The sequence below is a fragment of the Bidens hawaiensis genome, unplaced genomic scaffold (genome assembly GCF_021521415.1).
Source record: "Bidens hawaiensis isolate Kalapana, Puna unplaced genomic scaffold, B.hawaiensis_p1.1 tig00012136_1, whole genome shotgun sequence".
Lineage (NCBI taxonomy): Eukaryota > Viridiplantae > Streptophyta > Magnoliopsida > Asterales > Asteraceae > Bidens > Bidens hawaiensis.
In genome coordinates, this window is record NW_027491976.1 from 274,388 (window position 1) to 291,806 (window position 17,419).

General features: G+C 38.0%; 1 protein-coding gene and 1 long non-coding RNA gene across 2 annotated transcripts; one reads left to right on the plus strand and one right to left on the minus strand.

Moving 5' to 3' along the window:
* Positions 1-2,118: 2,118 nt before the first annotated feature.
* On the minus strand, positions 2,119-15,472 carry LOC143540076 (amino acid transporter AVT1I-like). Its single transcript, XM_077033228.1, has 3 exons — positions 15,124-15,472; positions 3,147-3,754; positions 2,119-2,816 (listed from the first exon to the last, which is right to left on the minus strand). Exons 1-3 carry the CDS (start codon positions 15,284-15,286, stop codon positions 2,301-2,303), a joined length of 1,287 nt encoding a protein of 428 aa, XP_076889343.1. The 5' UTR covers positions 15,287-15,472; the 3' UTR covers positions 2,119-2,300.
* LOC143540050 (uncharacterized) lies at positions 12,277-13,683 on the plus strand. The gene is made up of 3 exons (XR_013136536.1): positions 12,277-12,365; positions 12,648-12,713; positions 13,093-13,683. It is a non-coding gene; the product is annotated as an uncharacterized LOC143540050 (long non-coding RNA).
* Positions 15,473-17,419: the final 1,947 nt, after the last annotated feature.

Genomic DNA, 17,419 nt, shown 5'->3' on the forward strand with positions numbered 1-17,419 from the left:
GCACGTCCTGAAACTGTCAGAAGAAACCGTCGGACGACGTTTCAACAGTTTGGACTGTTCTTATCCTTTCACCAACTCTTCGAATTTCAAAAAGATTCAAAAAGATTCAAAAGTAAGCGGGACTATACCCCTTACCTTGGCAACCAAGTAACTATAAGACAGGTGCGAGTACAGCGTTAAGGCAAAACCCTTCACATACTTAGCACCTGCAGGGAATTGAAGCCAAGAATACCTCGGCAACCAAGTAACTATAAGACGAGTGCGGGTACAGTGTCAAGGCAAAACCCTTCACATACTTAGCACCCGCAGGGAATTGAAGCCAGGAATACCTTGGAAGTAAAGTAACTATAAGACGAGTGCGGGTACAGTGTCAAGGCGAAACCCTTCACATACCTAGCACTCCGCAGGGAATTGAAACCAAGAAGGATCTGGGCCATGCTTGCGGAAACGGGAATAACAGCCCCGCATAGCGGGAACGTCGAGAACTAGATTGTTTGAAGCTCCAAGATGGAATTGGTTGTTTTAACATAATTGATCACTATGTTCAAAACTACCAGAACCTCATGGAGAATCTAAACAAGTGGAACTCAACGCTCCTGACTTGCGAGGAGGTTACAGACCTACCCGCATCATACCCAAAGATCAAGCAGAAAAGTCGGGAATTTCTGCACGTGACATTAGGAAAACCGCGGGAAGAATCCCCACGGAAAACCTTAAAACTTAAAACCCTTTTCAAAACCCTTTGCTTAAGTCCAAAAGTTCACCTCACTTATTTACAATTCATGAGAAGAACATTGGACTGGGGGGACTTGAAGAGGTAGGTCCCAGCAGAGCCCAGTTGGACCCGCAAGACTCACCTTGAAGAGGGACGTTTGCGCAAGTACCAACTGGTTCCGCATGACCCACCATGCTCAGAGATGAAGACCTTACGCGCAGTACGCCAGCTGTTCACGCAGGGAAAGCCTCCCAATGGTGAAGTACCCCGCCTGTCCCCGCAGCTGCGGATACAAGCCATCAGGGAAGGCTACCCGCACTAATAGCAAGGCTACACGCACAAGGCACTAACTCAATAATTCAGTGTCACCTGAAGGAATGAGCAAGGCGGGAATACTCCAGCCCAAATGAGCCAGTCCGTATGCTTCTGGAAGATCTTTTGTACTATACCTGCCAAGGTATGGACAAAATAGACAAGATCTGACCAAAGCAGCCCATGAACCAATCACAGGGTGACAGCTCACCGACAAACAGTACGAGGAGCATGCTCTAGTACTGTTTGTCACTATTAGCCGCTGCCTACTCACCAACTCTTGTCGTGGCACGCACATAGCCTGCAGTTGGTGGAAAATGAATAGTACACAGCCGGCCGGGTCACTATCAGCCGCTGCCTACCCACCAACCAGCATGGCACGTGCGTAGCCCGTAGTTGGTAGAACAGGAATATTATACAGCTGGCTGTACCTGCTTGGAAACCTACCTTCGGCTATAAATACTCCAACACCTTGGAACGGTATGATCATCCGGTATTTAACCTTCACTAGCTATTTCTCTCAATAGACACTTATATTCAGAGCAATCTAGTCTGATTCTCACGCCGGAGGGTGGTCACAAGGAGGAACCCCCCCCCCCCCTTCTCAGTGACGAGCTCACGGTGTCTGTTTTGCAGGTCATCTGAAGAACATCCTTCTTTGCCAGACCTAACCCTCGTGGGAAACATTATTTAACCCCCAGATTATCCATAATCTACTCGGGGTCGATTAGTGTTTCTTCACATTCGTTCATGTCGACTCCGTATATATATGGGGATTGATACGGTGCATGTAAAACCTTACTACGTTTTGCCAGTTTGAATATATAAGACCCTTAAACGACCGATAAGCATATAGTGGGCCTAATAGTGGCCAGCGGCCCTAACCATAGGGCCAATACAAGGCTAAATCGGCTCATAACTAACTGTTTTGAAACATTTACATAATAAATAATATTTAACACGAGTACCATAAACATAATTAATATCTATAAAAACCCATACGATGTAAAAGAGATTTAAAAGTCTAATTGTTATCTAGATAAGAATTAAAAATTTGAATGTTGTTTATTCTCACAAGTTTCCGATAATTAACCAAACATAAGTTTTATTTCCTCTTAACTATTTCCCTACTAATCCATAGCAATCATTACTACAGTATAGTAAAGGATGGCATGCATTTCATACACCCTACAAACCTGAAACCAAATTCTAACTATAAATATTCTTAATCAGTTAATATTGTTCTTCAATTTCATAAAGAGTAATCGCTAGTTTATATATTCCTTGATATATCAACCAATGACGTGTAGGTACCCACAATTGCAACAAAAATCCCGATGAACACAATAAATCCAATAAGCACCAACTCGAGTCCAAATCTCCTGTAACTACCCGAAATCTTCAAGTAACACAAAGATGGCAATATGATCGATACTGTGATACTTAAAAACGCTCCCACAAGTGACATCAAATATCCAAAGAAAGGAAGTGCCAGGGCCACAACTACTGTGCTTATTACAAATATTGTTCTCATCAAGATGATAAACTTTTTAGTGGTGTAAAAAGATAGAAATTTTTCTTCAATTGTGTGGACAACCGGGGTCACCATGAGTGCATATTTAGCTATTGGGTTAACCAGGGTGGTGCATATAGCCACTTTTGAGCTTATTTTGTTGGTAGGAAGGTCTAAGGTAATCTGCGAATCTACTTGTGAACCAAACATGAGGTAACCAACAACTGCCATTGACGAGTAAGTAATTGTGCAGAAGACAAAACACACCAGCAACACCTACATTTTAGAACCCATAATAAATCACTTTAGAACTCATCATAAAAGGTTATAGTAAGGTAAAAATCTAGGACAATTATATTTAAAAATGAGTAGACAAAACATTTTATCTCTAAACGCTGAATTAACAACCAATCTTAAAAGTTAATTCTAATGCATAAGAATGCAAGAAACTACGATGGAGCTAGTAAACGTCGAATGTATGGTTAACCACAACATACAAAATTATATATTAAAAAAAATAGAGAGAAGAAGAGAATTATTTAATTTTTATTTGAACTTAAATATTTTGGTTCACGAATCCTTAAGAAATTAGACAATTTCTATTACCTTTGAGAACTGATGTTGATTTCTCATTGCAGTATACAAAGTAGGGAAAACGGGATGAGCACAATAGCAGAAGGCATACAAACTAATTGCTGAAGGCATCCCATTCCAGTTTATGATCGTACCTTTTTCCTGGAACCCGACACCATCAAACTCACCAACCCACAAGATCGAGCCTAATACGATCAAAGACGCTAGGACACCACTTGCTGATACATACGAAAGAATGCTCATATTATTCAACCAAATTGTGGGAAGTATGATAGCAGCAACAATAATAACAAAGCTTTTTTTGCTATCCACATGAATCCCAAAAAGATTAATGTCAAATTCTGGTAATAAGTTGCTTAGATTGTCGCCTTCTAGGATCAAGAAACCTGTAGCAACTAAATAAAGTTCTATGTTCATGGTGACTGATACTATGATCCTTCCTGTTTTACCAAACGCTCGGTCTCCAATGTCTGGATAACTTCTTATTGTGGGATCAATATCCATACATCTTTTAATAAGTATCCCTATGTAGAAAGTTGAGATGGCAATTATGAAAAGCAGTAGTAAGCTCAACCACCCTCCTGATGCCAATGCATATGGTACTGATAAAATCCCAACACCTAAGGAAAAAACCGTTAATAGTAGTATATTTTTAAGATTCTTCAAGTCATCCAAGGAAGCCTCAATAAAAACATTTTTTTACTGCATCCTCCTAATTATCTTATGCTCTTAAATTTATGTAGTTTACAAATATATACACGAGATATTGCGTCACATAAGCACGAAACTTCACTGTGGTAGTAGTAAAAAATAAATTTGAGTTGCTGGTTTGCTGGTTTGCTGCATATATATAGTCATCCAAATTTATAAATATATATTTACTTGCAGTTTTGCTTGATGGAGCCATTCATTTTCGCAAACCTCAACAGAACTTTTCTTGATCATATATATCGTAGTTATTTGGGATCCAAAATAATCCCAAAAGGGGTTTCTCTTAAAAAATGCCTCCTGGCATTGTCTCGGTATGCTAGCTTAGTTGTAAGTTTAGACACATTTGGTAACACATTTATTATTTATACTATTGCATGCAATTCAATTTTATTAACTTAGTTACTACAAAGCGATTACAATAAAGTGGCAAGTAAACGGGCAACAAGCTGCGTCGCAACCCCCTTACGCATATTTGTCACTATTACATATAATGCATTTATTGCATGCATTACGCATATTTGTTTATTTTGTGTAACACATAAATTGGTAGAATGGAGTCCATTTTGAACTTTTTTAGTGTTTTGTAGGTACAGAGCGTTTACTAAAAACGACAACGGATATTGACAAAAACAATCGAAAGATTAGAGTTGCTAAAATGAAATATTATGCAATTTGTTGTTGGACTATGAAATGATTAACAAGGTGTATTGGCGGACCTACAAAAATTTTATAAAAAATTTAGGCTCGGTTTGGTCGTTCGGGTTAGGCCAAATCGGTATATACATTTATTGGTCCGGTTTAACCATCCTGATCTATTAGAAAATAAGTATAGAATAGTATTTTATTATTTAAAGTGTTTATTTGTGTATATCTTGTTGGTGTTTTAGATTGATTGGGTTTCCTTTTCATTGTATCTATGTAACAATATATATACCCTTTTGGTTAATAAGAATGATCATCGATCCATTCACCTTAACATGGTATCAAAGCCTAGTTTTTTTCTCTAATTTCTTCAGCCAAACCTACGTGCAGTTTTTGGTTTCGACCACTGCTATTATTTTATTATTATTATTTTTTCTTGATTACTCCACCTTACTCCACCTTTTGCTGCAACTTTTCACTACCATGGGTGATAAGCCAAGTGACGATAAACCAGTTGCTCTTCATCCGGTGTATACGGTTACGAACATTCAGAATAAGGTTCGTCTTCTTGATGGCAAAACCGTCACTTACTCTTCATGGGTAAAGTTGTTCAAACTAAACGCGAAAGGTTACAAGGTTATGTCTCACATTGATGGCACTCCAGCCCCTGCTGCCACCGACCCGAACTTCGCCATGTGGTCCGAAATCGACGCCATTGTCCTTCAATGGATTTATGGTACTTTGTCTATTGACCTTCTGGACCGCGTTCTTGAGACCGAATCAACTGCACACGAGGCATGGAAACGACTTGAAGCTATTTTCTTGAACAACAAGGCTTCTCGGGCCGTTGCTCTCGAGCATGAGTTCACGAACTTAACTTTCAAAGCCATGCCCTCACTTGAGGCCTATTGCCAACACCTTAAGGAACTCGCCAATCAACTCGCCGACGTCGACTAACCCGTTACCCAGAAACGCCTACTTCTACAATTGGTTCGCGGGTTACCTACTGAATTCGATGTTACCAGTTCCATAATCAATAACTCATCACCCTCTTGGGAAGATGCCCGAAACATGCTTGAACAAGAACAACAAAGACAGGTCGCTCGAGACACGATGACTGCTCCACCACCAGCCCCTGCCCTAGCCGCTACAGCCACATCTGAGTCACCACGTCTGCGACAGGACAACCCTAACGGGTCTCGCCAATCTGATTCTCGCAACAATTCCAATCGAGGGGGTTACAACAATCGGGGCAGAGGCAATAACCAAAGATGGAACAACAATAATCGGTAATCGGGTCAGAGATTCAATTCCGGTCAACGATGGAACAATAACCAACAGCCCCCGTATTGGCCTAACTGGTGGAATATGCCACCGCCTCCTTGTCCCTATCCAGCTGCTCAAGGCTGGGTACAACCTAACTGGACTACAAGACAACCCGGCGGCCAGTCTTCCGGTGGACAACCCTGTCCAACAACGTCAAGCCAACTTTAATGCACCTGAACCCACTGACTTGGGCCAAGCGTTTCAGGCAATGAACTTGAACCAGAACACTAACGATCCATGGCTCATGGATACCGGGGCCACCTCTCATTTAACTGCCAACCAAGGTAATATTTCTCAACCGTCGACTTGTTCAATTAACTCTATTTTAGTCGGTAATGGCAACCGTCTTCCAATTCTTGGGTCGGGACACACAATTCTACCACACGCACGCAAACAACTTAAACTTAACAATGTCCTTTATGCCCCTCAAATAATTAAAAATTTTGCTCTCGGTTCGTCAATTTACAATTGATAATTGGGTTTCCGTTGATTTTGACCCTTTTGGTTTTTCTTTGAAGGATTACCCGACTGGGGAGCTTTTATCTCGCCACGACAGTAGCGGTCCATTATACCCATTCACCACCACTCCTCCAGCATCTAGTTTTGTCGCAACCGAAGTTTCCAAATCATGGCATGATCGGCTCGGGCACCCGGGAAGACCTGTTATGGATTTTTTAGTCTCAAATAAATTTATTTCGTGCAATAAACTTTGTTCGTCTTTTGTTTGTCATTCATGTAACCTTTCAAAGCATAAGCGTTTACCTTTTCTTGATTCTGCTTCTAATACTTTGCTACCATTTGATATTGTTCATTATGATTTGTGGACCTCTCCTTTAATTAGTCATGCCGGATACAAATACTATATGGTACTTATTGATGACTTAACACAATTCACATGGGTTTATCCATTAAAATTTAAATCCGAGGTATATGAAAAATTTAAACAATTCCATGCCTTCATCAAAACTTAATTCCATGCATCCATTAAATCATTCCAAAGTGACATGGGACGAGAATTTGATAACCATCAATTTAAATTGTTTGCCGCTACAAACGGTCTACAATTTCGATTTTCATGTCCCCACACCTCGCAACAAAATGGTAAAGCCGAGCGTATGATTCGATGCCTAAACGAAATTATGCTCACACTCCTAACCCGAGCCTCCTTACCCGGCACTTTTTGGGTCGAGGCGCTTCACACATCGGCCTATCTTCATAACATTCTCCCCACACCTCTCCTTAAAAACATCACTCCCACTGCCACTCTATACCGTCGTAACCCAACCTATGATCATTTGCGTACCTTCGGATGCGCATGCTACCCTAATGCTATGGCCACCAGACCCCATAAACTTGCACCTCGATCCTCGTTGTGCATTTTTCTTGGTTACCCGGCTGACCATCGGGGATATCGATGTTTCGACATAACCACGGGAAAGGTAATTCTCTCTCGTCACGTTACATTCGACGAGCACACATTCCCATATGCCACCTCTATTAACAACCCGCAACCAGACTACTCATTTTTAGAACCCTCTCCTATTTTCTTTCAACAACCAATCCCATATGAACCTTTACCAACGGTACAAATTCAATCCACATCCCAACCGTTCACATCTACTTCCCCTCATGCCAATATGCCAGCCCAACCACTCAGCCCCATTCCAGTCCAGTCCACACCTTCCTATCATGTCCAATCTGCAGCTCCTACCCAACCCTCCACTACTCACGACCAATCATCTTCCCCTTCACAACCTAATCCACCATCAAACTCTCATCACATGACTACTCGTGCAAAGCATGGAATATCCAAACCCCATATCGTCTTTGACCTCCACACTCAACCTGCTCCTGCCATCTCACCCATACCTAAATCCTATAACCAAGCCTTAACTGACCCTAATTGGAAACATGCCATGATTGATGAATACAGTGCTTTGTTGAACAATGAGACATGGGACTTGGTCCCTCGGCCGCCAGATGCTCATATAATACGCTGCATGTGGCTATTTCGACATAAATTTCATGCAAATGGGTCGCTACAGAGGTATAAAGCACGTTTAGTTGTTAATGGTAAAACTCAAGAAGTTGGCATTGATTGTGACGAGACATTTAGTCCAGTAGTTAAACCTACCACAATTCGAACAGTTTTAAGTCTAGCCGTATCTCGAGGTTGGCCCATTCATCAGCTGGATGTCAAGAATGCCTTTCTTCATGGCGACCTACAGGAAATGGTTTTTATGTTTCAACCACCTGGTTTCACGGACACAGCACGTCCGGACTACGTGTGTAAATTAAAGAAGTCTTTGTATGGACTAAAGCAGGCACCTAGGGCTTGGTATCATCGGTTCGCTACTTTTATTACCCGTAGCGGTTTCAAAAGTTGTGTAAGTGACACTTCACTTTTCATTTATCGGCAGGGCACTCAATGTGCTTACTTATTACTTTATGTGGATGATATCATCCTCACCGCTTCCAGTGACACCTTACTATGACAGATCATCGGTACCTTATCTAAGGAATTTGCTATGACCGACTTGGGTGACTTACATTATTTTTTGGGCATAAACGTTATGAAGAAAAACGGCGGGTTATTTCTCTCACAGGCCTCTTATATCAACGATATTTTGTCTCGGGCTAATATGACTACTTGTCATCCGCTTACCACTCCCGTTGATACTCATTCTAAATTGAGTGCAAATAGTGGCCCTCTTGTGACTGATGGTACTCTATACCGGAGTTTGGCCGATGCACTTCAGTATTTAACGTTCACTCGCCCGGATATATCCTATGCTGTTCAACAAGTTTGTCTCTTTATGCATGATCCTCGAGAACCTCACATGGCATTCCTAAAGCGTATACTTTGTTACTTAAAAGGTACAATTGAGTTTGGTCTTCACATTTATCCCTCTAAATCTATGCATCTTACGGCTTATTCTGACGCGGATTGGGGGGGATGCCCAGATTCTCGTCGTTCCACATCTGGTTATTGTGTTTTTCTTGGTGAAAATTTGATTTCATGGTCCTCAAAGAGACAGGCTACTATTTCACGCTCTAGTGCCGAAGCAGAATATCGTGGAATAGCTAATGCTGTTGCTGAAACTAGTTGGATACGAAACCTTTTAATGGAGCTTGGTGTATTGACTCGTTCTGCTACTATTATTTATTGTGACAACGTGTCTGCCGTTTACTTATCTAGCAATCCGGTCCAACATCAACGCACTAAGCACGTTGAGATTGACATACACTTTGTTCGTGAAAAAGTTCAGGTGGGTCATGTACGTGTTTTACATATTTCAGCAGAATTCCAATATGCGGATATTTTCACAAAAGGGTTTCCTAAGGAGTTATTTACGCGTTTTCGGTCCAGTCTGTGCGTCCGACCTCCTACTACCGCTTCGACTGCGGGGGGCTATTAGAAGATAAGTATAGAATTTGATTGGGTTTCCTTTTCATTGTATCTATGTAACAATATATATACCTTTTTGGTTAATAAGAATGATCATCGATCCATTCACCTTAACATGATCGGTTCGAATCGGTTCGGGTCATATAAAAAATAATATAACCAAACAATATATTAGATAATCATATGTATTTAAAGTTGTTTTCTATGAGTTTTCATTTTTTGAAATCTAACCATTACACCATCTACTTTAACATTCATACATAATTCTTTCACAATGTAACAAATGCATATCCCTTAGATTTCATCACCCGCCTGATTACGCAAATCGAACTTCAAGTACTTCATTGCCGAAAAGCATCTTTCAACGCTTGCGGTTGCGACGGGTAATACGAGAGCTAACTTTAATAAACGATACACCAATGCAAATGAATGGTGTTTCTTTGTTTGAACCATCAATTGAACAAGACTTGCTAAACCATTCAAGTGGTTAAATCGTTTATCTCCTTTCAAATTTTTATGTATGCTGCGAGTTCAACCGGGAGTCTTCTTTTATCACTTTCATTGAAATCGTATGGGCACATCTCGATTAATCGTATTTTTTTTGGAATAGACGTGAAGGATTGAAGGGTTGAAACTTGAAAGTGAGTTGTGGGGTTTACCGCTTCAAAAATCAAACAAAATAGAATTGGATTGTGTTTTGGGCTAACAATTGGGTAGGTTTTGGGCTTAAAAATTGGGTTGGGTTTTGGGCTATTGGAATTAAAGGTTGGTATTAAAATCAAATATAATAGGAAAAATTGTTTATTATTTATATAATTATATATGTAAAAATTTCAATTTATTTTTATTGGGTCAGTCTCAAACTTTCATGGGGTCATATTAAAATTTAGCAGGGCCAGTGCCAAAATTTTACATGGGTCGTTAGGAAATTTTGTGGTGTATTAACACTAATTTTTTTACTGGGGACAACGAGACCCCTCACTTATGAGTAGGTCTACCAATGACAAGGTTGCAAAGTGCATTTACCCATTCATCACATAAGTGCAAAAATACTTCTCTCTAACATTTTTTTTCCTTTTTAGAAGCTTTTATAAGATTTTATTTGTTGGTTTGGTTTTATTTCAATAGTTTAGTTGATTTAGTCATTAATCATGTCCAGCTAACTCAATTTTAATTTCGACCCTTAGGTTTATATTTTTGGTTTGATGCAAACTCTTTTGTGAAATGATAATAAGATCCGATTTTTGAATGGTGTGTTTTCGTTTTTTCTTGGTTTTATATCCGATAGTCCAAAAACATATTAGGGGGTGTTTGGTAGAGGGAATTGAGGGGTGAGAAATGGAATTGGAAAGAATTCTCTTGTTTGTTTATGAAAGAAAGAGGTGAGAAATGGAAATAAACCATTTCCATTTCTCTGGTTTTGTTTCTCTACAAAAAGCGGAGAAATGGATTTCTCTGATTTCATTTCTCAGCCTCACGCCTCTCCCTGCCATCTGAGCTTGCCGCGTTTCAACGGACCAACAAAACCACTGGTAACGATTGCTTTATCTTCAACGGATTCAAACTATCCATAATCTGTAATATATTTTCAATTCAAGTTTGCAACCATTTGATTTTGATTTCTAGGGTTTTGATTCCTAAACATGAAACAAGCAGGAGTTCTCATTCTTTCTACAACACAACTAGGGTTTCTCTTTCCTCTTGAAGAACAAATCCCAAATTTCAAAACCCTCAAATCAATCTCTTGTTGCAGATCGAATTGGGAGGATGGGAAGAGGCAAGTTTAAGGGCAAGCCTACCGGCCGCCGTCAATTCTCCACTCCCGAAGAGATGTGTATATCAATTCAATACACTCCTGCTTTTATTACCATTAATATTCGTTTCTATTGTTGATTGATTGTTATTCGATTCATATCTGATGTATGTAAGTTTGCAATTCATGAGTGGATCCGTCTTACGCTGATTTAGGGTTCAATTTGGGGTTTTAGCTGAAGTTAGGTCTTGTGATTGGTTAATTTAAGATTGTGATTTCAAATTGATGATTATATGTGATGGTCATTGGAATAATCAGTTTGAAGATGTGAATCTGTTTGATTAATATGGGTTTAATTCACTACATGTTAAACAGAGGAGCTGCTGCTTTATGTATTAACTTATTAATTAATGTTAATATAAAATTAGTATGCAACAAAGGAGCAATGTTTTAAAAGATTCTCAATATGCCAGATGAGTGTTGACTATCGAGCAAGGTTGTGGTAGTCACTAGTCGGGGGTGGGGTGGAATATCTCTGGAAACCGCTGATTTTGGTTGGAATCAGGCCAGAAAACGCCGACCAAGTCTGATTTATTCCGAGTTTGGTTGGCCGTTAGACTGATTAGACCAAAATTAATTAGTAGGGTGGGGACCAATTATTAATCGGGGATTAATAGGCGCCTAGTCGGGATTTTTACAACCATGCTATTGAGTTTTGACCTTGTGCATGATCAATGAACCTTTCTTGTTAAATATATCTTTTTGTTGTAACGGTTGAAATTTGATAATTCTTTAGCGCGATAATTAATTTTGTTTTGTTTTTTTCTTGGTGGTTGCAGTTGCCGGTACTTCTTCTCGCCCACGCACGTTCAAAAAGGTAAATATGGAGGTTAATTTGTAACGGTTAGTAAATTCTTTCTTTTTTCATTTTTATTTCTTTTGTATCCACTTTGGTGTTTTAAAGAAGCCACAAGTATTGAATATGTTTTGCTTGAACTGGGTTTGGGCAAAACATGCCAGCTTTTCTCTGAACTACTTGAGGACTCCATGTATTAAATATCATCACAAAAGCTATTTTAGAAAAGTAATGATCTAATTTTCACAAACAAAGGGATTTATGATATTATACGCATTTGAGTAGTTTCAACAACTTTCAAGTTTCAATCAATTCACTTGTTATTTTTTCTTACCTGTTTGTTTTGCTATTGGTTTAAGTAAGCATATAATTATAATATCACCGGATGCTCATGAAAAACGAGGAAGCGCAAATGCATTTAAATCACGTGTTTAATTTTATGTTGCAGTGAAGAAATTGCGAAACAGAGGGCTCATGAAAGGTATATGAAGTTGCAAGAATAGGGTAAAACAGAACAAGCAAGAAAGGATTTGGGTGAGCATTCTGATATTTATTTGAAATTATATAATGGTTGTGCAAAATATGCACATGAAATTCATATAGCATTTATATATGTATATTTTTTTGGAAAAAAACTTGATAATTTTACTAATTTCTAATGCTACTATGGCCAATATATATATATATATATATATATATATATATATATATATAAATTCCAATAAATGTGACTTATAATTTAGCTCTTTGATTGATTTTTTATTTCATCTATATATATTCAAATGGTGACTTTGATTCGTGTATTGTATTTGCCAGAGCGTTTGGCTCTTATCCGACAACAAAGGGCAGAAGCTGCTAAGAAGCGAGAAGAAGAGAAGGCTGGTAATGTTCAAAGTTCTTTTTGTTTTTTAAAAGCTGGGTTTGGTAACGGGTCAACGATGGTTTCCATCAAAACGGTTTTTTTAGTCTTGTTCATGATTTGGTTAGGTTGACAACTTGACACAAAACACTATTTTAGAAGTTATAAATAGCAACTATGTTAAATAAAAACTATATTGTACACTGGTCTACTTTTCAGATAGTATGAATGTATGATTTTGGTTAATGAAGCTACCTATTTGGAACTAGATAGAAGTATAAAACATACTTTTTTGTACATAAAAAGTTGAACAAACTAAAGTGCTAACGTTTATATTACTTAGTAAAGCAATCTTTCGCGCTAGGCGCTCACTGATTATATAACCCCATTTTGTGTTTTCAGCCAAAGACCAAAAGAAGGCGGAAGCAAGGAAATGAGGCTGTTTGGCAACTGATGAATGATGGTTGGAAACCGGTAGTTTTTTATATTATGTGTAACGTTTAGTTGGTTTTATGTTGGAGATTTATACATGCCTATTGTTGGGGTATCTATGTTTTTATCATTTAAATTATCTTAAAAGCAACTTTGCATAAATCATTGATTGGTTTTGGTCTCTTGTTAACTCTGGTTATTTTTTGCCAAAATTTTCTCAAGTTTTAATGTTCTTTTTCTGTATGTTTTAATAAATGAAAACATCTTACATATTTATAAATGTACAAACATATATTATTCAACCTTGAACATTAGCTAGAGCAACACCCTGCATTATTTTTATTGACAGTAGGTACATCATCTTTCCCTCCAACATCAATTGTTTTGCCTTTTGATGGTACCGTAGAATCATTACTGACGTCGAGCGCCCGTTTGCTCACGACATGATAAATCCGAGTCAACACTTCGGTGAAAGCGTTCTCAACGTTTATCGATTCGAGTGCTGATGTTTCCATGAAAAAGTTGTTCTCTTTCTGCGCAAACATCTTTGCATCTTCTGTTTGAATGGCCCGTAGGTGTCGAAGGTCCGCTTTGTTCTCCACGAGCATGATCACAATGTTGTGATCTGTGTGGTCCCGAAGCTCTTTAAGCCATCTTTCAACGTTTTCAAATGTTACGTGCCTTGTGATGTATGGTTGAAGTATGTTTTGTATGTGAATTGGTTTTAACTATGGTTGACGTTTTTTGCTTAAAAACTATGTTTTGTATGTGAATTGGTTTGATCAATGCATATTTTGGTTGGAATTTATGCATCTTTTTATATGTTTTTTATTTTTTAATAAATATTTGTTATGAAAAAAATACTTGTGCTAATGATAAAGTTGATTTAATTCTCTGTTTATTTTCTATATACCAAACAAGAGAAATGATTCTCAGCTATATTTCTCTACTGAAATCTTTGTACTACCAAACAGAACAGTCAATTCTCATTCTCCAGACCAATTCCCTTTCTCTGCAATTCCATTTCTCTATTCCATTTCTCTACAATTCCATTCTCTGTACCAAACACCCCCTTAGTTTCTTGCTAAAAATTGGTCACTTTGGTTTAACATTTTAATAAGTTCAAGTAACTAAACCCTAATAAGTTTCTACTATTTATTAAAAAAGAAAAAACAATCGATTACGTTTGGTCTATGAATTTAAACAGTCATAGAATCACTTAATTAAACATTCCTAATGGCGTGTGGTTGATTATAACTGGTACTTTTATCACTGCAACCCGCACGCTAAGATCTAAAAAGCATGAGCTTAGAGTAGTGAGTTGACTCTAATCGATAAACTATGCTCGGTTAGCCTAATGATGGAGTAGAGGTTGGAACAATTGGTTGTAATATACAAACCATTTAAATAAACGATCATTGAACTATACTGCAAGGCGTATCAAATTAAGAAATTACCGTATAGTTTAATTGCCTTTTAGTATTAAATTCTAAAATTAGTAATCATTAGTGCAAATTTTCATAATTAAAACAAAAGTTTTCCAAACCAGAGGAGCTTGCCCCAATGACCAGGAACATGATGGATGACCCGGGTGTCTCGGGGTCGAATCCTGATTCCGACCAGATTTTTCCAAAGCATTAAAAACCTGTCGTGCCTTCGGGCGGGGTGAGCAAACTGGGTTTTACCGGGAACGCCAAGCCAAACTTGGATGCCAGCGTGGATCCCGATCATGTCAGCATAGCTGGCCTGAGTGGGGTGGTGGGACGCGACTTGGTCGCGTAGTGTTAGCTTAACTGTGAAAGTCACCGTTCGAAAAAAATAAAAAAGTTTTACAAGTTCTAGTTTGATTAGTTTACTTTATTTCTTGTCCTTTTTTATTAACAGTTATCTTCTTATCTTACTGAGGCACTTTCATGTGGCTGTTTGGCCTGTGGTCAATATCACTCAGCCTAATATATAAACCACTCTTACAATCAATACAAAAGGAAAATTGATAGTAACCTGATAGAGCATTGAGACCATTGAAACATGTGTTGAAGAAGGAGGAAGTGCCGGTAGTGACAGTTGTTGTGGGTGCATGCTCCTCGGCCGCCTTGGTTCCGTTTTCGTGGTGAAGCAGTAGAGGTACTGTAACCGAGTAATCTTCCAGTGTTTTCCCCTCCATCTAATTAGAGCTGATTTTTTAGTGGTATGCAGAGGGTTGGAAGGTAAAGGTGTTGTTATATTGGCAATATTGCATGGAGTTTGTCGTATGTATTTTGAGTTTTTCCAGCTAGGTTGCTTTCTTTGGGACCATAGGCAATCCATGTAGCCACTGCTTATAGGCTGGTTCATCTTTTACAAAATGTAAACCTAAGGTGAGCACGATTCGGTTTGGTTTGGTTCGGTTCAGTTATTGAGTGAAACCCAAACCTAAACCTAAGCTATCGGTTATTTTAGAATACCAATCAATCGGTTTTCGGTTATTTACGGTTTTTTTTATTGTGAATAGACATTACAAAAAAAAAAGAATTAAAAAAAATAGAGTACCTCATACATATTGAATTCAAAATACAAAAATAGGCACGTGCTATGTGAAACCAAACAAATATAAAGTTGTTTGAATAGTAGAGTTTAAAATTCAACAACGTTCTTAATAAAAAAAACTAAAGGTTTCCAGAATCTTCATTCATTGTCTTATTCATCTTCAAATGTTAGACCCAATCTTGATCATCTTCATAATCTTCATCACCATCAATGGTATATTCTTTTGGTGTTTTGTTTCTAGTCTTAACATCTTAAAAAAACACGTAGAAAACATAGGTTTGATTAATCGGTTCGGTTTTTTTCGGTTTTTTTAAAATGGATAACCTAACCTAAACCAAAAATCGGTTTTTCGAAAAACTAAAAAATTAACCGTCGGTTAATGCTTCGGTTCGGTTTTTTCGGTTATTCGGTTTCGGTTCAGTTAATTCGGTTTTATGCTCACCCCTAAAACTAACTAGTATTTTACCCGGCGCGATGTCGGATATGTTTGTATACTCGTTGCGTTGTAGTGGTACACTAATGTGGATTCGGTTGGTACCATAATTAAACTCAAAAGATTCGGTAGGTAAAACCTGAGCGTTGAACCAGGTCGTCCCCGAGAATGCATGGGCTTTCATAGACCCTATGTGAGGAAAATAATGGGCCCTAGTTTTGACTTCAAACTGCGTGATGGCTCCGATAAGTTTGGTCAAAGAAAATCTGATTCGCAATGCGAGCGTATTACGCATCGCTCTTTATAATAAAAATACGACATCAAGTTAAAATTCAAAACGAATACGTACTAATTCAAAAGAGTTTGTTAATATGACCGAAACATATAAAGCATTTATACAAATATACATAAGCAAACTACTAGTATATAAAATCAAAAGCAAGGAATTTTGAAAACATTATACTATAGATTAATATTGATATGTCGGTGTCACAAAGTCTTTTTAAGCACTAATTGTTTGACCATTTCTACAATTAATTTAAGTATGCAAACATAATTGATAGTTGGTCTGATGGCTTAGGCATCTTTTACTAACTCTTCTAGAAAAGTGTTGTGTCTTGTGTTCGAGCCCCCAGGCCCCAAGTTACTATTTTTTGTTTACTTTTTTTTTGCTTTGTTTGAGTTATCTTCCAAGTGCTTTTAATTGTTATATTAACGATTATTTTTTCTCTTATTCAAGTGACTTGGCTACAAGTTTTTTAGCTATTTTTTATGTGTTGTTTATATCTATCTACTTATAAAAGTACCTTTTTTGTTTAAAATATGAAAATTGTTTTTAGGTTTAGTTCAACGTTTGCAACAAACCTAACTAATACCGAACGTCTTCGTGTTAACTCACCGACGCAACGCCCACGTTTTTTTTAATATGTTAACTTGACGAAATTAGTTTTTGAGTTTAGTTTTGGTATCGTTACACACGTAGCCGATACCGCTTGAATTCACATCGACTCGATCCACCTTTTTTGTTTAAAATATGATAATTGTTTTTAGGTTTAGTTCAACGTTTGCAACAAACCTAACTAATACCGAACGTCTTCGTGTTAACTCACCGACGCAACACCCACGTTTTTTTTAATATGTTAACTTGACGAAATTAGTTTTTGAGTTTAGTTTTGGTATCGTTACACACGTAGCCGATACCGCTTGAATTCACATCGACTCGCTGCTGCAATGTTCGTCTTTTACCGACTGAATAAGCGACGTTTTAAATATGTTATTTTGGTATCATAGGCTATACGAGTTTCAATACTATTTTGGACGTGTATTAATTTACTTTTA

Excerpts from the sequence above, each read along its gene's own strand:
- LOC143540076 (XM_077033228.1), bottom strand. The coding sequence starts at position 15,286 with ATGGAGGGGAAAACACTGGAAGATTACTCGGTTACAGTACCTCTACTG. Across the intron at positions 3,755-15,123 it reads TGGTCTCAATGCTCTATCAG|GTGTTGGGATTTTATCAGTA; the intron begins GTTACTATCAAT and ends TTTTTTCCTTAG. Across the intron at positions 2,817-3,146 it reads ATCAACATCAGTTCTCAAAG|GTGTTGCTGGTGTGTTTTGT; the intron begins GTAATAGAAATT and ends TCTAAAATGTAG.